Source organism: Phascolarctos cinereus, unplaced genomic scaffold (genome assembly GCF_003287225.1).
Source record: "Phascolarctos cinereus isolate Bilbo 61053 unplaced genomic scaffold, phaCin_HiC Scaffold_2;HRSCAF=192, whole genome shotgun sequence".
NCBI classification, from domain to species: domain Eukaryota; kingdom Metazoa; phylum Chordata; class Mammalia; order Diprotodontia; family Phascolarctidae; genus Phascolarctos; species Phascolarctos cinereus.
In genome coordinates this window covers 316740619-316758611 of record NW_027555625.1, presented here as the reverse complement: position 1 = coordinate 316758611, position 17993 = coordinate 316740619, and the positions used below count along the sequence as shown (strand labels likewise).

Here is a 17993-nt window from a genome sequence, read left to right as displayed (position 1 = left end):
GTCTGTAACTGGCTGGGAAGGGGAATAGTGCCTGGTCTTTTGGGCAAAGAACTTCAGCTTCATTCCACTCCTCATAGAGCCATAGCATGTCAGCTAGAAGGACCCTTAGACATAGAATAATAGGACATAGGACATAGAATAATGGAAGCATAGTGCTTACTGTGTTTGAGGCACAGTGCTAAGTACTTTACAATTGCTCTCTCATTTGATCCCCACAGTTACCCTGAGAAGAAAATGCTATTATTATCTCCATTTTACAGATAAGCAGACTGAGGCAAACATGTATGGACTTTCTGAACATGTAATGTCAAAGCCGGGTGGGACCTTAGAACATGGAATGTGAAAGCTGGAAGAGAGCCAGAATATAAAATTTCGGAATTGGAAGAGGCCTCTGAGACCATCTAGTCTAACCCCTTCATTTTATAGATGGCCCAGAGAGAAGCTGTATGACACTGGGAAAGTCACTTAAACCTCTCTGGGTTTTTTGTTTCCAGTTCTGTAAATCAGAGTGTTGGACCTAATCTCTAAGGTCTCTTGTAGTTCTAAATCCTATGACTAAAAGTGATTTGACCAAGGTCACACACTGTGTTAGTGAGCTAGAGCTGGAACCTTTGTCTCCTGGTTCCCAGTCCAGGACTCCTTCCACCCCGTGGTGATGGCTCTTCTTCAGTCACTTTCCTTTTGTCCCATCAGACTGTAGCACTGGGGCAGGGCACACAGAGGGAGCTGAGCTATGTGGCCGATGAACTGCATCTCCTGCCTCGGCCCACCAAACAACTAGGCAATGCTGGAGCCCTACACGAAAGAAAGGCTTTCCAAAACAAACCAGGAGCTGATGTTCCAAGGTGACAAATACAATCTTTATTTTGGTTACTTCAGCACATGCACTACATACGCATGCTCAAATAGCTGGCAAGTGCCGACATGTGGGGATGGGCACAGATGGTTCGAAAGCAAGTCCCCCGCCCGCTCTGCTCGAAAAAGCTTTATGTAACCTATGGCCAGAATCAAACACCATTTTTTGCTCACATTTTAAAATCTTGTTTGAAAAAAATAAAGCCAGAATATTTCCCTAGCAGTAGTAGTAGCAAGTATGAGCAAAGCTTCCAAAACCCTTTATCTCCCATTTTCCAGATAGACATCATTTCATGCTGATGCCGTGTTTTACAGTGAATTCATAGCCAGTATCTCATGGGATGTTCACAGCAATCTTATGTTCTCATTTTACAGACCTGTTAACCAAAGTCAGGGAAATCAACTGCCTAGCGTAACTGTTTTTGGTGGAACCAGAACTAGAATCCAGTTCCTCTGACTTCCAGTCTAGGAATTATTCCTCTACATGAGGATCTTTCTCCAGAAGCCTATACATGTTTTGTGTTCTCCCAACAGATTTTACCTTTCTGAGACTTGATATCCTAAAGCTAACTGGAAGCTGGAAGATGGTAGAGAAGCAAGGAATATTTCTTTATCTTGCAGGTATTTCCCCTAAACTCGGGAATTTTCAGATCTGGGACAGGAATTTTCTAATCCCATTTCACTTGCTAGACAGGTTGTCAAGAGGTTGTCTGTTACAGCTTGAAACTGAAGCAGGACATCTCTCCATGGCACCCCCAAGTGGTCTTTCATCAGTAAACTCTTGGAGGGCAGGGACTGTCTCATTTGTTTATTTGTGCCTCCAAAACCTAGGACAGCTCCTGGCACAGAGTAGGCACTTAATAGATGCTTGTTGATTAGTTGATGACTGAAGAACTCCAGTACTTCTGAGGCAGTCCATTCCTATTTTGTACAGCTCTGATATTTTTTTTCACTCATATAAAAATCTGCTTCTTTGTAACGTCTCTCCATTGTTTATAGTTCTGCCCTTTGGAACTAAGTAGAAGTCTAATCTTTCTTGTGATAGCACTTAAAGGATTTGAAGGCAACTGTCATCCTGTCTTCACTAGGCTAAAAATCCCTAGCTCCTTCAACTTATATTCATCTATTTAGGTGGTTTCAGGACTCCTCACCCTATTGGTCCCTTTTTTTCTGGCATGTTGTTTCTCATGAAGATGACCCTACATTTTTTTTTTAAAGCTATGTGAATGGCACACAAGCTTGGGCAGATCTTATCACAGAAACCCTAAATCAGTGTTACAAAGAATCTTCAAATCCTTGTAGTTCCACCCCTTCCTGAACAAGAATTCTATCTTCAGCATCCTCAAGCTTGCTAGACCTTGTTCAAAGATGTTCAAGTTCTGCTGGAAGCTGTAGCTTTGAAGACCTGTCCTCCCTGCTTCACTCTAAGTCTCCAGATCTGTGCTGAGAGGCTGTGCAATGAGAAGGGCCTGAGGTTAGGCCTGGGGTTAGCATCAATACAAGCTAATACAGAAGGCTGGCTCCTAAGAATCTTAGCTTTGCCCCCAGAAGGTCTGGTGCAGGTACTGAGAATGGTAGGAGAAAGAAAGGAGGAAGATGTGGCAAAGTCAGGCTGACTTGAAGACATAATGACAAAGGTGGAGAGAGAAATGTGAAGGCAAATTGAATATTACAGTCACCTGGTAGTTCTTGGGAACCTAACAAGCAGGTAGCCTAATGCCTTTGAGAACAAAGCACATGTTGTCCCATGGGCTCCCAGCCTCCAGGCTCTGACATGGAGTGAATAACTTGGCTCTCTGGAGGACAGGACTGTAGGCGCTAGTCCTACCTTTCTACTCAGAGTCTCAGAGCTTGACGGGAAGGGCACGGTAAAGAGACTATGCTATCCAAACCAATCACTTCCTTTGACAGAGGAGGTAACAGAGGCCCAGAGATAGGAAATGCCTTAGCAGAGATTGGGTTAAAATCATAGAAATCCTAAATTGGAAGGAGCCTCAGTTCTAGCCCAGCTCCCTTTCCAGTGCAGCAGTCCACTTGTAACATCCCTGACAAGTGGTCTGTCCTTGGAGATCTAGGAACAAAGGTCCTCATTACCTCTTGAGGCAGTTCCATTCCTTTGTGGATCAGCTCTGATTTTTAAAGAGGTCTTTCTTTGAGCTGAAATCAACCTCCCTATGATTTCTATCAGTTTCTCCCAGTTCTGCTCTCTGGAACCAATCAGAAAAAGATCATCTTCCATGTAACAGCCCTACAGGTATTTCAAGACAGCAGCTTTGCCTCCTTACTTCCCAGCCCAGGGTTCTTTCCACTACATCCTACTTATTTCTTGAATATGATGCAGATTCATCTACCAGTCCCCAGTATCAAGCTCCCTGATCCCCCTAACTCTAGGAGCCATCTTTTTGCTTGTCTAAACCTCCCACTGTATCCTCTATCTCTTGGTAGGGCTAGCTTGGGGGATAGGAGGGAGGGTATAGGTTGAAACTGACCATCCTGGTCTAGACCCATGGCCTGATGATACAAGAAGGGGACCCCTGATTGGGACAGGGGAGTTTTCTGTCTGCAGAAAAATAGTTAAAGGCCAGGAACAGGGCATTACATCTCCGACAGTCGCCAGCCACTGTCAGAACTGCCCTGTCATGGTCATGGTACTGGTGCATCATGGGAAAAGGAACCTCCCTATGACCGAGGAACATTAAAAACCCTCCCTTTTCAGGGGGCTCTGGATTTTAGGAAGGGTAATAGGCCAGAGAGATGCAACCCAGACAACCCATGACTGCCAAAGATGGCTGTGGACCATCTTTGATCCTGTGGACCTAGAGAACCACCATGGGGCCTAGGACATTAGGGGGAAGGGAAAGACTCTTGATTGAATTTCCTTGTTTTGATGGGGTACATCTTAGGAGTTGTCCTACAGGGTGTGATTAGGCTCAGTTGTGTGGGTTGGGATGGGCATGGGGAGACTGGGGTTTGCTCCCCATCCCTCTAGGGCCGACGAGCGGCTTCTCAGTTGAATTATTCTCCAACGACCACATTCCAGGAGCCCTTCACTGCTTTCATCTTGTCACTTTCGAAGTTCACCACCAGCTTGTGCAGTCCGGACCACCGGGGCATCAGGTCCACTCGGACTGTGACAGTGTTTCCAGGGTCCACTTGTCCAGGGCTGGAAAAAGAAATAGAGAGATGGTGGAGACCTGGTCCTGAGATGCTTTCATGACCCTTTGACAGATGTCTCAGGACAATGCAGATAGGCTGGGGGTGGGTGTTGGGATGGGAAGGATAGACATAGTTTGGCCCAAGCTTGTTTAATTGACTTGAAATGAACCACCACTTTCTGGGCTGCTAGAGATTCATAGTCTGTAAAAACTAGAAGGTTCCTTAGGCATCATCTAGTCCCATTCTACCCCTCACTCCTAAGGTATATGTGTTCCTATGTGTAGCTATATGTTTGTGCATGACATGATTACAAATCTGTACATGGATAGAATCTTAGAGCTAGAAGGGGCCTCAGAAGTCATATGGTTCACCCCATTAATTTGATAGGGAGGAATCTGAGACCAAAAGAGGGAGTCACTTGCCCAAGGTCCCCTGAATGGCAGAGCTGAAATTGAACCCAGTCAGCCTCCTGACTCCTAAGACAGGGCCCAGATCACAGTATATATGGATATATCCATGTGTATACTTAGAGAATAAGTGGTTCCATATGTTTGTATGCTATATGGATGCCTACATGTGGATGTGGTGTAGGTATATGCTCACATATACACATAGACTGTGAGTTATTTGAGAGTAGAAATGGAGCTTTTGGTTGTTTTGTTATTGGTGGGGTTTTTTTTTTACTTCTCTTTGTACCCTTCTTGCTTAGCACATTGCCTGGAACGGAGTTGGTGTTAAATAAATGCTAGTTAATTGAGTCAACTGACTATTCTGCAGGTACTTGAAGATTGCTGTTATGTTTTGCCTTAGCCTTCTTAAGTCTTCTTTTCTCCTGGGGAAATCTGGACTCCAATCCTGATTCTGTAACTTACTGTAACTTACTTGGACAAGTAGTCACTTAACCACCCCTGGGTTCCCATAAAGGGAGGGAGTAGAAGGTTGAACCAGATAGCCTCCAAGGTTCCTTCCAGGTCTAAACCAATGATCCCGTGATCTTATAACCTCAAAGAGTTCTTTCATTTCTAAATCCACACTCTTAGTTCCTTTGACAGATCTGGCATGGTCTCCAGTTCTAGTTTGTCAGTGACTTCTTACAAAGGCACTCCCTTAAAGCCCTTTCCACTTGTATGAAGTAAACACTTACACCTCAACTCTCTTCTGCCGCTGAGTCAGCCCAGCTCCCTCCACAGTAAAGGTGCTGCCAAGTATGGGAACTTGGAGAGGGTTTTTAACTGACAATTCAGCCACCAACTTCCGATTCTTCTTGTGTTCTCCTAGGATCTGCAATGGACACAAGCATGATATGAACCTTTGGGAAAAGAGCAAGGAGGCAGGGCTATAGAGGTGGGGGAAGCACTGACCTGGGGGCCCAGAGACTTGAATTCTAGTCCCACTTCTACTGTGAGGGGTTGGGCAAATCCCTTCATCTCTCTGGTCTCAGTTTCCTCATGTATAAAGTGAGGATAATAATCCCTACTCTAGTTCCATTCATAGGACCATTGAAAGGATCATCATTAGTGATGAGTAAAGAGTAAAAGTTCTTAATTACTGCTATAACTCACCTCCTGACTTCTGCCCTTGGGGACTCTTGCTACAGGTATATAATTTTCCTAGAACTGGGGTCTGTGGCTCAGTTAAGAGCATATTCTTAAAGGGACCCATGATCTTGGTGGGGGGCGGGCTAGTTAACTTTGTTCTGTTCCAGGGCCACAGGAGTCACCATGATTCTGGTTGGCCACTGCCATTAGTCTCAAGGGGAAATGATCCAAAGAGAAGGTAGATGGTCAATGGGATGCATTCCCACTAATAATCACATTTTTAAAGTGTCCTAAGATTTACAAAGGTATTTTCCTCACAATAGCCCTGTGAGCTAGGTAGTGCAATTATTATCCCCGTTTACCGATAGGTAAGCTGAGCTATGAGCTTTCCATTATTCCACACTGGAGACACCTTCCAAAAGCATGTTGTCCTACTGCCTGGCTCAGTTACATGATTTTATTGTAGAAGAGCTTCTAAGCTTACATTAAAAGCAAGTATTCAGGGAATTATAGAATGTCAGAACTGGAAGGAACCTTAGAACACAGAAAATAGAATGTCAGGACTAGAAGAAACATTAGAACATAGAATATCAGACCAGGAAGGGAACTTCCAGATCATTTAATAGTAATAACTAGAGACAGTGCAGTTTGTAAAGTACTTTATAAATATCTCACTTTATCTTTACAACAAACCCAAGAGGTAGGTGCTATTGTCTCCATTTTACAGATGAGGAAACTGAGAAGGATAGAGGTTGAATGACTTGCCTACCATCACAGATCTAGGAAGTGTGTGAGGCCAAATTTGAATTAAGGTCTTCCTGACTCCAGGCCAAACACTATCCACTGCACCACCCAGCTGCTGCCAACACACATTTTATAGGCAAAGAAGCTAAGGCAGAGAGAGAGACAGAGATGCATCAGCTATGCTCTGGTTTGGCCTCTGTGGGGAAGGGGAAAGAGATAACTGGGCTCCATCTGTTGCCCCTTACTGTGTCCCTGGGAGCCCCTTGGGGACTACAATGAGGGCATCTGCCTCCCATTGCTTCCCCTTACTTTACCTCTGGCCTGCCCCCTGGGGCAGGCTGGGCCACTTATTCTCCTTACCCTGATCTTGATCTCCGGATTCTGCAAGTAGATATCTCGCTCAGTTATCATGATAGCATGGGACTCTTGTATTTGGAGGAGCATCTTCACCTTGATAAGGTTGCTGTCATTCAAGTGGTCACAATATTGTGAATAGATGATCCTCAGGGGGATTTTCTTCTCTGGAAGAAAAATGAGGAAAAGTTCATCTTTGGTTCATTATCATGTGCGTGTGTGTGTGTGTGTGTGTGTGTGTGTGTGTGTGTGTGTGTGTGTGTGTGTATCCTATTAATGTGGATGGTGAAAATGGCCAGTCTTTAGCTACTTTCCTCCCAAGGAGAATACTGGGCAGACCATAGGTGGGTCTGCCTAGTCCTTCTTGTCTCATTTCTATACATCTTCAGCTATAGACCAGGATCTTCTTCATCTTTAACTAACTGCTCACTTTCTCTAAACTGCCAGTCTTTAATCACCTTTTGCAAAGGACTACTCAAACAGCTTCCTAACATGTCTTCCCACCTCCAGGAGGAGGTTTCCTGACCCTTCTCCCGTCCCCTACCATTTACATTGACATAATACCAGAGTTACCTTTCTGCCCAGTTCTGATCACTTCTCATTAAAAGAAAGAACAATAATGAGCACTTATTAAATACCTACCATCCGTGACCCTATGATTAGTATTAGGAAAAGATGGGAAATAAAGTGGAGTATACAGCAGCCTTGGCTCGAAGTGATAAAGTCAGGGGGGCCCAGAGAATGGGAGAGGCCATATTAGTGTTAGAGGGATAGGATATGGGCAAGAGTTGAAAGTCCCATGCTGGGAGGGAGGGGGACACCCCTAGAGCTAACCTCTACAGGAGCTAGAAAATCTTGTGCCTCAGGACATATAGGGGAGAATAATTTGCTCCGGTGTTTGACCTGAAAACATTAAACCATTCTGGACTTGGCTTCCTGTCCTCCCAGCTCGTGGAAGTGCCCTAGATCTTGTCATCAAAAGAATAACAACTGCATCCTGGCAAGGGTCCAGGATTGTATCAGCCTCTAGGTTCCTCCTTGGTCAGAATCACATCTTAGGGGCTGGGTGAATTCTCACTGGGATGGGGGTCCTGCTGAGAGGCAGCCTGGGGAGGGGAAGGGACCTTGAACTGGGGGCTGGAAGGCCCATGTTAAAGAGCTGGGTCTGCCATTTACTTCCTACATCTGTGAAATGGGGATGATGACCCTTGTACTACCAATCCCCAAAGGCTTGTTGTGAGGATCAAATGTGATAAAGGCCCATGGAAATTTGTAGTTGGAAAGGATGAATCAGGTAGGAATGGTTAAGGGACTGGGACTTAAAGTCAGGAAGACCCAGGTTCAAATCCTACCTCAGATATTTTCTAGCTGGATGGCCCTGGGCAAGTTTCTTAGTTTCCCTGGGCCTTGGTTGTCTCATCTCTAAATGAGGAGGTTGAACTTGGTGGTCTCTAAAGACCCTTCCGGCTCAAAGTCTAAGATTGACAAAACTTGTCCAAGGGCATTTGGGTAACATACATCAAGGCCACAATTCAAACCTGGGTCCCCTGATTACAAATCCAGGGTGCTTTACACTACACTGAGCTGCCACTCTAGTTGGAAGAGGCTTGTTGGTAAAGGGCAAGGAAAAGAGAATACACACTTATCTAGTACTTCCTATGTGCCAGGCACCAAGCTAAGGGCCTTTTATAAATCTTAGCTCATTTTCTTCTCACAACAACCCTGCAAGGCAGGTGATATTATTAGCTTCATTGTATGGTTGAAGAAACTAGGGCAAATAAAGTTAAGTAGCTTGCCCAGGATCACACAGCTAGGAAGTACCTGAGGCAGAATTTGAACTCAGATCTTCCTGACTCCAGGCTCAGTGCTCTATCCACTGTTCTACCGGCTTCCTCTAAAACTAAATAAACAACAGATATGGACAGGAATCTGGTGATTTCTTTGCTGTAAGGATCTTCCATGAGTGAAGTCTACCAATTCAGATCAGCAACTGTTCTGCAAATTACAGTTTTAAAGAGTTACTTAGGGGTACTGAGACATGAAGTCACCTGCCTACGGTCATAAGGACAGTGTGTGTCTGAGGCAGGAGTTGAACCTGGGTCTTTCTGATTCTGAGGCCTGCTTTCTGGCCACTACTCAATACTGCCTCTTTAGTTATTATTATTATTATCATCATCATTAGTATGACTACCCCTAGCTAAGTGGCATATTGGAAGAGAACACTAGACTTGGAGTCAGGAAGACCTGAATTCAAATCCTTCCTCAGATACTTCCTGGCTATATAACCCTAGGCAAATCACTTAATCGCTTTCGGCCTCAGTTTCATCATCTGTAAAATGGGTACAATAATAGCACCTATCTTCTAGGGTGCTTGCAAGGATCAAACGAGATCATATGTGTAGAATGCTTTCCAAACCTTAAAGCTCTCTATTTTGTTGTTGTTCAGTTGTTTTTCAGTCATGTCCGATTCTTCATGACCCCTTTTGGGATTTTCTTGGCAAAGGTACTGGAGTGGTTTGCTGTTTCCTTCTCCAGCTCATTTTGCAGATGAGGAAACTGAGACAAACAAGGTTAAGTGACTTGCCCAGGATCACACAGATAGTAAATGTCTGAGGCCAGATTTGCACTCAGAAAGGTGAGTCTTCCTAACTCCAGGCCTAGCATTCTATCCACTGTGCCACCTAGCTTCCCAAAGCACCCTACAAATGCTATTCTTAAATATAAATATAAATGCTATTATTAATGGAGGGAAAGGGATATATATCTTTCTCTGCCTACCCTTCTACCTGTATTTTCATCTACAATGGAATTCAGTCTGTCAGGAATACATTCACAAGGACTTGAGAACATTTACAAAAGAATTTCTCTCAGACAGGCTTAATGAAGGGCAGAGATAAACTTAGGTAAAGAGTAAGCAGATCCTATCTGGGAAACAAATGGTGATTAAATAGCTGTGGGGAGAAGAATAGGTTTGGAGGAAGCTTTGACCTGCTAATTTAATGGGCTATAAATTTAATTCCCTCTATACCAGGCAATTTTGGAGAGAGGTCTCTCTCCCACTGCCCTCCCTTTGGAACTTTACAAGCCTGCCTGAGATTATTGATGGGAAGCCTAGATGGGCTTAGATACAAGAGAGCTGAACACAAGACTTCTCAAGTCTTTCTCTCCTCCTTCCAATTCATACTCCACATGACTGTCAGAGTCATATTCCTAAAGCCCAGGTCTGACCATGTCACTTCCCTGCTCAAACTTTTGTGGCTCCCTATTGCCTCTAGAAACAAAGCCTGGAGTAGCTGGCTAGTTTCCTGACTCCCAGTTCTTTCTCCAGCTCCATGAATCCATAAACAAGATTCTCTTCTAGCTTACTAGTCATAAAGGTTAAGATTTAGGGGCATAATTAGGCCAATAGATGTAGGTTGGCCACTACTTGGGTCTGCTGCTAGTCTGTCTTGTGACCTTAGACATGCCACTTCATTTCTTTGAATCTACTCAGTTTCCTTCTATGTAAAATGAGGTACTTGGGCAAGGTGGTCTCTAAACCTTTTTCAAGTCTTGACATTCCATGTTCTAAAGGCCTTACTAGAACTGATATTCTCTGATGCTCTTTTCTAAGGACCCTTCCCCATCTGACATTTTACATTCTAAGGTACCTTCTGGCTCTAAATCTTTCTTAAAAATAATTTTATTGATATCTTTTATTTTCACACCACTTAAGTTTTCCCTTGTATCCTTCCCTGTCTCCCCTCCCAGAGAGCCATCCCTTATAAAACTAAGGTGGTTTTTTTTTTCCAAAAAGAAGAGAAAACATTCAGCAAAATTGATCAACACATAGGAAAAAAAAATCTCACATTGTATGCAAAGTACCATGCCCATGAATACCCTTACCACCTCTTCAAAGGGATGACAGGGAAGGCATCTTCTCAGCGTTCTTTTTGGGACCAAGGTTGCTCTTTTTAATCTTGCAACCTTCGTTTCCCCTTGTTTTGTGGTTATTTTTTTTTCTGTCTATGTTGTTTTAGTCATCGTACGTATAGTTTTCTCAACTCTGCTTAGTTCATTTTGTTTCTGTTCATATAAGTTTTCCCATGTTTCTCTGTATTCACCATATTCATCACTTCTTCACAGCACAATGATATTCCATTACATCAATGAACTGCCATTTGTTTGGCCATTCTCCAGTGGATGGGCATTAACTTTGTTTCCAGATCTCTGCCACTACAAAAAGTTTCATGTCTAGTTCTGACATTCTGTGTTTTAGCCTTCTAACAGGCGTGATGGATGGTCATCAGCCTCTGCCTCTGGGCACTTCTGATGAGAAAGCATTCCTTGCATGAAGCAAGGTAGGAAGATGACCTGTCTGGACTGGAAATCCTGCACAGGATTGGCAGGATTTGGAAAGATTGGAAAAAAAATGGAAAGTGTCATTTGGCAATCCTGAAGTCACTTCTGATGTCTAATCCAGATTTCTCTGGCAATAAAGAGCTAAATTAGAGATTAGGAGGAACTCTTCACAAAACAGTTGGGAGAGGCTAGAAAGCATTAATGTAAAGGACGCCAAGGAGTTTTTTTTTTTTTTATTCAGGGCAAAGGGCTCTTGCTCTGGAACGGCTAGAGTGAAGCTATATGGGGCCTTTTTGATGGTGGATTCCAGAATAAGCACAGGCTATTTGCCCTTGGAATAGGGTTGAGCGGCTGGTTCTTCCCATCAGGCTCCTGACATCTGCTCTGGCAATCTCATTTCTCTTGTGTTTACTGCTTCACACTAAGGCTAACGCCACCCCTCTCTGCAGGAGATAGAGGAGAGAGGAGGTGGATCTGTGGTCTATGAGTTCTATTTCAACTCAGAGTAGAACCTCATTCCCTTAAAATGATGGGCCCTACCCCCATCCACAGGACTGGGCACTATTAGTAGGGGATCAGGAGACCAGACTAGAAGGATGCATAGATTTGTTTCAAGGCAGGATTACCGATGAAATTCAATTCATTGTAGCTCTCAAGAGAGAGCGCGTGGTATAGTCAACAGAGAACCAACCTCAGAGTCAGGAAGACTTAGGACCAAGTCCCACCTCTGCCCCTCACTGAGGGTCAAGTGTGACCAAGTAAATCACTAAACATCTCAGTTTCTCAAGGGACCTCTTAGTTGTTGAACAGTTGAATGATCTGTATGGTTAGGAATGCTAGGAAGAGTAAAGCACAGGCCACTGCAGTCGGAAGGTACCTGAGAAATTATCTTCACTAACCACCTCATTTTACAGGAAGGGATATGGAAGTTCAACAAGGGAAAGGATTTGCCAGAGTCAGATTTTGAGCAAGTGGATGAAGCTAGGATCTGAACCCAGGTCTTCTGACTCCCTGGACATGTCACTTCATCTCTCCAGGCTTCCATTTCAAGGTCAACAAGATAACTGCCTCATCAGGAGCTATGTAGTTTTTAAGATTAGCCATCGTTCCCTCTAGCTATAAGTCCCTTGAGGGAACAGACTGATTCATTTTTGTCTTATATCTCCATCCCTTAGCATGGGACCTGGCACACAGGAAGTGCTTAAAAAATGCTTGTTGATTGCTTAATTGATCCTCCTGACAACCCTGTGGGGTGGGTAGAGCTAGAATTTTTTGTTTCGTTTTGTTTTGGGGGGAGACAAGTAGGGATTAAGTGACTTGCCTGAGGTTACACAGCTAGTAAGTGTCAAGTGTCTGAGGCCGGATTAGAACTCAGGTCTTCCTGACTCCAGGGGCTTGGGCTCTATCTACTGTACCACCTGGCTGCCCCATAGTGCTAGGATTATAATTTCCATTCTGCCTATATGGAAATTGATGTTGAGGGAGGGTAAATGCTTTGTCTGTGGTCACACTTCTGATAAGTAAGACCGATAAGAGACTCAATCTCAGGCTTTATGGCTGGCTGCAAGTGTGGTGTTCCTTCCATAATGACAAGCCATCAAGAATTAGATAATGAAGGGTAAATGCCGACTCTCCCCTCCTTTCTCTGGTGAAAGTGGCATCACTACCATTTAAGGTTGGCAGTGGAAGAAAAGTGCACGATCCTAGCTGAGAGGGGAAAAAAGGAAAGGAAATGGTTTTTATGTGACCGTTAGAAGGAAGATAGGAAGGCATATGCCTTTCAGGAGGCACTCTTATCATCTACGTTTTTTTCCCTGTCGATGCCAGTTCTGGGAGACTTCACTTTCTTGAGCTGCCTAAGGCCAGGTGCCTCAGTGCTGGGACCTGTAGCTTGGAGGTCAAGTTGGTGGTGTGGGGCAGATATTCTGGAAGATATAGCCTGACTGGGTTAGATTTACAGACTAAAGAGAGGGCCTGGATTTGGATGCAGGCTTTGCTCCTTACTTCCTGTGGGACCTAGGAGAAAACATTTGACTTCTTTGCCCCTCACTTTCATCAGCTGTAAAATGAGGAGGTTGAAATAGCTAATTCCTTAGGTCTCTTTCTAGTTTTCATCCTCTGATCTCATGACCCTGTTTCCCTATTCCTGGTGCTGAGCACAGTGATACTTTTAAAATTTTATTTTATTTTATTTTATTTATTTATTTATTTTTTTAGTGAAGCAGCTGGGGTTAAGTGACTTGTCCAGAGTCACACAGCTGGGAAGTATTATGTGTCTGAGGCCGCATTTGAACTCAGGTCCTGCTGAGTCCAGGGCTGCGCCACCTGGCTGCCCCAGAGCACAGAGATACTTGATGAGAGCTCACTAGGTGACAACATGCTTGTGACCTTACCAGACAAGGGTGCCACGGTCACAGAGAGCAGCTCTTTCCTGCAGCACTCAGGCCCGAGCCTGCCGTTGTAGTTGACTATCCGGGCAGCCATCAGTAGCCGGCAGGTTCTCTCCTCTGACGAAATGTTGTTGATCACACCAAAGACATTAAAGTCGCTACCCTTGTTCATGTCTGGGGATGCTTTGATCTTAATCTTCAGACAATCGTCCACTGGCTCATCATTAAAAGACAGCTTGTTCAGGTGATTTGCTCTTTCATATGTGTCCCGTTCCTCCTTGGACCCTGAGATATGAAAGAATGTTTCAGTGAGCAGCAACACCATGGAGTGTGTGTGAGTGTGCGTGCGTGTGTGTATGTGTGTGTGTGTGTGCATGAGTGTATGTAAGCAATGATAATAATGATAATTAACATTGATATAGCACCTTAGGGTTTGCAAAAGCCTTGCCACAAAAATCTCCTTTGGCCCTCACAAGACCACTATGAGAGGTGAGTGCTATTATTATCCCCACATTAACAGAGGAGAAAACAGGCTCAGAGAGATAAGTGACTTGCCCAGGGTCACACAGCTAGCTAGCAAGTATCAGAGACAGGATTTGAATTTCCTGAGTCCAACACCAACACTCTCTCCATACATGCCACCTTGCCTTCCAAGTGTTATTCTTCTCACAGATGAAAAGACGCTGTCTCAAATCCCTTTCATCACAGACTTCAGACTCTCAGAAAGATGGGATCTTAAATCATGGAATTTTCGCAGTTGACTCTACACAGTGTTATAAATATTTGCAGACATTCACAGAACATTTTAAGGTTTACAAAGTACATTACAGACATTGTTTCCTTTGTTGTTTGTTTTTTGTTTTTTTTTGGTGAGGCAATTGGGGTTAAGTGACTTGCTCAAGGTCACACAGCTAGTAAGTGTTAAGTGTCTGAGGCTGGATTTTAACTCAGGTCCTTCTGACTCCAAGGCCAGAGCTCTATTCACTGCGCCACCTAGCTGCCCTGACATTGCCTCCTTTGAAACTCACAACTACACTGTGAAGGGAGCATTATCTCCTTGCCTGGGGTCACTTAGTAAGTAACACGAGTAGAATTCATATCTGGGCCTCTCACAATTCCAAGTCCAGGGAAGGAGCACTAATTTTTTGGTATCAGGAGACTGGGAGTCTACTCCCAACTCTGTCATTAACGTTGTCTGGCCAAGTCATTTGCTCTTTCACGATCTCAGTTTCTCTCTGTATAAAGTGAGGTGATGTCTACTGCTGCCTCCCTACTCCCTACCATCTCCCCAATCTGAAAAAAAACCCCAAAAACAACCAAACCAAACCGAACTGAACAAAACAAAAGCCTTCACTGGATCCATACATCCCTGCTAGCTATTGTTGCTAGTTATCTCTCCTCTCTTTAGAAGCTAAACTCCTTGAGAAGATTGTATGGAGTCTGTTGATATTTCCACTTCTTTTCTCATTCTTTTTAACTCTTTAAAGTCTAGCTTCCAACCTCATCATTCAACTGATACTGAATCTAATAGTCTCTCCCCCCCCCACCATTTTCATCCTCCTTACTTCTCTGCAATCACCCTCTTCTCCTCTATACTTTCTAGGTTTCCATGACACTGCTCTTTCCTGGTTTTCCTTCCCTCTGCCTGACTGCTCCTTCTCGGTCTCCTTTGCTGGATCTTCACTGAGGCCATCTACCAGGGCTCTGTCCTGGGCCCTTTTCCCTTCTCCGTCTATACTGTTTCACTTGATGATATCAGCTCTTATGAATTAAAGGTCAGCTCTGTGCTAATGTTTCTCAAATCTACTTGTCCAGCCCTAATCTCTCTCTTAACCTCCAGATTCACATCTCAAACTGTCTACTAACTGTCCAAAACTAAACTCATTATCTTTTCCCCCAAACTCTCACCAATTTCAAACACCCTATTACTGTTGAGGGCACCATCATTTTCCTAGTCCCCTGGATTCAAAACTAGTTATTCCCAACTCCTCACTCTCACCCTCCATATCTAATCTGTTGTCAAGTCCTATCAGTTTTCCCTTCATTACATTGTTTACAACTCCTTTTCTCCTCTGGGACTGCCAAGTGCAGGTCCTTATCACCTCACACCTGGACAATTGCAATAGCCTGCTGGTTGGTCTCCCTGCCCCAACTCTCTCCCCACTCCAGTCTATTCTTGGCTTGACTGTCAAGTTAATCTTCCTGGAGCACAGGTCTGACTATGTTACCATCACCACCACCACCTCCGCCCCTGCCAATCCCTGCCACCTTCAGTAAACTTCTGTAACCCTCTATCACCACTAGGACCAAATATAAAATCCTTTGTTTGGCATTCAGAGCCTTTCAAAACCTGGTCCCCTCCTACCTTTCCAGTCTTCTCATACCTTATTCCATACCTCCTCACCCCCTTTCCCTCAGCATACTGCATGACCTAGTGATGCTGGTCTCTTTGCTATTTTTTTAGGGTGATCTTAATATAAATTTATTTATTTTTGGTTTTCAACATTCCCTTCCACAAGTTTTTGAGTTCCAAATTTTCACCCCATCTTCCCCCTCCCCCCACCCCAAGATGTCATGCATTCTGAATATCCCTTCCCTTACTCTGTCCTCTCTTCTATCTCTCATCCCTTCTCTTATCCCCTTCCCCTTCTATTTTCCTGTAGGGCAGGATAGTCTTCTGTACCCCATTTCCTATATTTATTTCCCAGTAGCATGTGAAAACATTTTTTTTAAACATATGTTTTTAAAACTTTAGGTTTCAAGTTTTCTCTCTTCCTCTCTCCCCTCTTTGCTATTTCTTGAACAAGACATTTCATCTCCTAATTCTGGTCATTCTGACTAGCTGTTCACCATGCCTGGAATTCTCCTTCCAATCCTCCATTCCTTACCTCCTTCTCTTGCCTTGCCTGACTTCCATCAATTCCCAGCTAAAATTCTACCTTTCATAGAAACTCTTTTCCTATCCCTCTTAATAATACTGACCAGTGCCTTCTTTCAGTTGATTGCCTTATATTTATCCTGACTGACTGATGAGTTCAGACTGGAAGAGGTCTAAAATGTTCATTTGGAACAAATGAAAAACAAATAAACCAAACACCAAGACTCTTTCACCAAGAAAAAAAAAAGAGCATTACCCAGACTACTAAGGGCAGCTAGGTAGTGCAGTGAATAGAACACCTAGCTTAGAGTCAGGGAGACCTGAGTTCAAATACGACTTCAGACACTTCTTAGCTGTGTGACCTTGGGCAAGTCACTTAACCTTATTTTCCTCAGTTTCCTCATCTGTAAAATGAGCTGAAGAAGGAAATGGCAAACTACTCTAATATCTTTTGTCAAGAAAACCCAAAATAGAGGCAGGAAGAGTCAGGCAGGGCTGAAACAATAACAACAACACCCAGGCAAGAGCCAAAAAGAACAGATCAGAGAAGCAAGATTATTAGACTCAGAATTTTAGATGGTAGAACTTCAGCATCTTGGACTCACACTCTTAGACTTACAGAATCTCAGAGCTAGCAGGGACCTGAAAGATCACAGAGCCTAGCTCTCTGATTCTTAGAGGTAAATACCACTCCCCAGTGTCTTACCTTCTGGATACTTGTACTCGTAAGTGATGTCTTCTCTCTCATCCTTGCCTATAGCTTTTGTGCTGATCATGACGCCTACCGTCGTCGTTCTGGCACGAAGCCTTACCGTAGTCCCATCATTTTTCTTCATCCATTCCACCACATCAGCATTGATTTCGGCAAAGACGAAGGGAGCATCATACTTGGTATTCACATCGCCATTCTTGACGGCTCTGACTGAAGCTGGGCCACAACAGTATGTCCCTAAAGAGTCAGAAAAACCATGAGTGCTAAAGAAGAGGTTCCTACAAAGTGGGACTGGTTTTTCGTGATAGAATCACCTAAAACATGGTTTTCAGAATGCCTTTCTCTTCTGAGACAACTTGCTCATGTGTAAAGTGCCCCCATTAGAGTTTCATTCTTAAAGCTTAATGCTTTGATTCCTACTCAAATATAAATCTCTTGGCATTTGCCCCAAATTAATTGTTCTATCTGAGAAGGGGGAAAAATTCAGTCTGTCATCAGGGGAGTCAGCAGGTCTTTTGGAAGGAGCAATGAACTGCTAATTAAGAGAACCGAGTTCTTGATCCAGTTCTATCATAAACTTGCTCTATGCCCCTGGGCAGGTCACTTCCTTTCTCTGGACTTTTTTCCCTATTTGTAAAATTAGCATATTAGACTAGATGATTCTTCATTTTCTTTTTAAGGGAATTGGGATTAAGTGACTTGTCTAGGGTCACACAGCTAATAAGTGTCAAGTGTTTTGTCTGAGGCCAGATTTGAATTCAGTTGCTCCCGACTACAGGGCCAGTGCTCTATCCACCTAGCTGCCCTGAGACTAGATGATTCTTAAGGTACCTTGTATTTCTAACAACCTGTCTGATTCTCCATATGGCTTCTTTTCTGATTTGGGAAGATTAGAGACTCTCAGACTTTGGACCAGACCCTCAGAATAGAACTGTCTGCCTAGAGGCACACTGGCCCAGTGCATGGGGAGGTCATCTTTCACCCCCTAGGGTAACATGATCATAAAATTTAGAGCTGATAGGGAA

The 17993-nt window shown here is 43.8% G+C and overlaps 1 protein-coding gene across 1 annotated transcript in view; it reads right to left on the bottom strand.

Moving 5' to 3' along the window:
• Window positions 1–838: 838 nt before the first annotated feature.
• Window positions 839–17993, bottom strand: part of TGM2 (transglutaminase 2) — a 57587-nt gene continuing 40432 nt past the window's right edge. The window contains exons 9-13 of the mRNA XM_020990753.2: window positions 16963–17205; window positions 13382–13663; window positions 6654–6814; window positions 5156–5292; window positions 839–4018 (exon numbers count right to left, since the gene is read on the bottom strand). Of these exons, the coding sequence (XP_020846412.1) occupies window positions 3871–4018; window positions 5156–5292; window positions 6654–6814; window positions 13382–13663; window positions 16963–17205 (971 nt within the window). The 3' untranslated portion in view covers window positions 839–3870. The remainder of the gene's footprint in view (window positions 4019–5155; window positions 5293–6653; window positions 6815–13381; window positions 13664–16962; window positions 17206–17993) is intronic.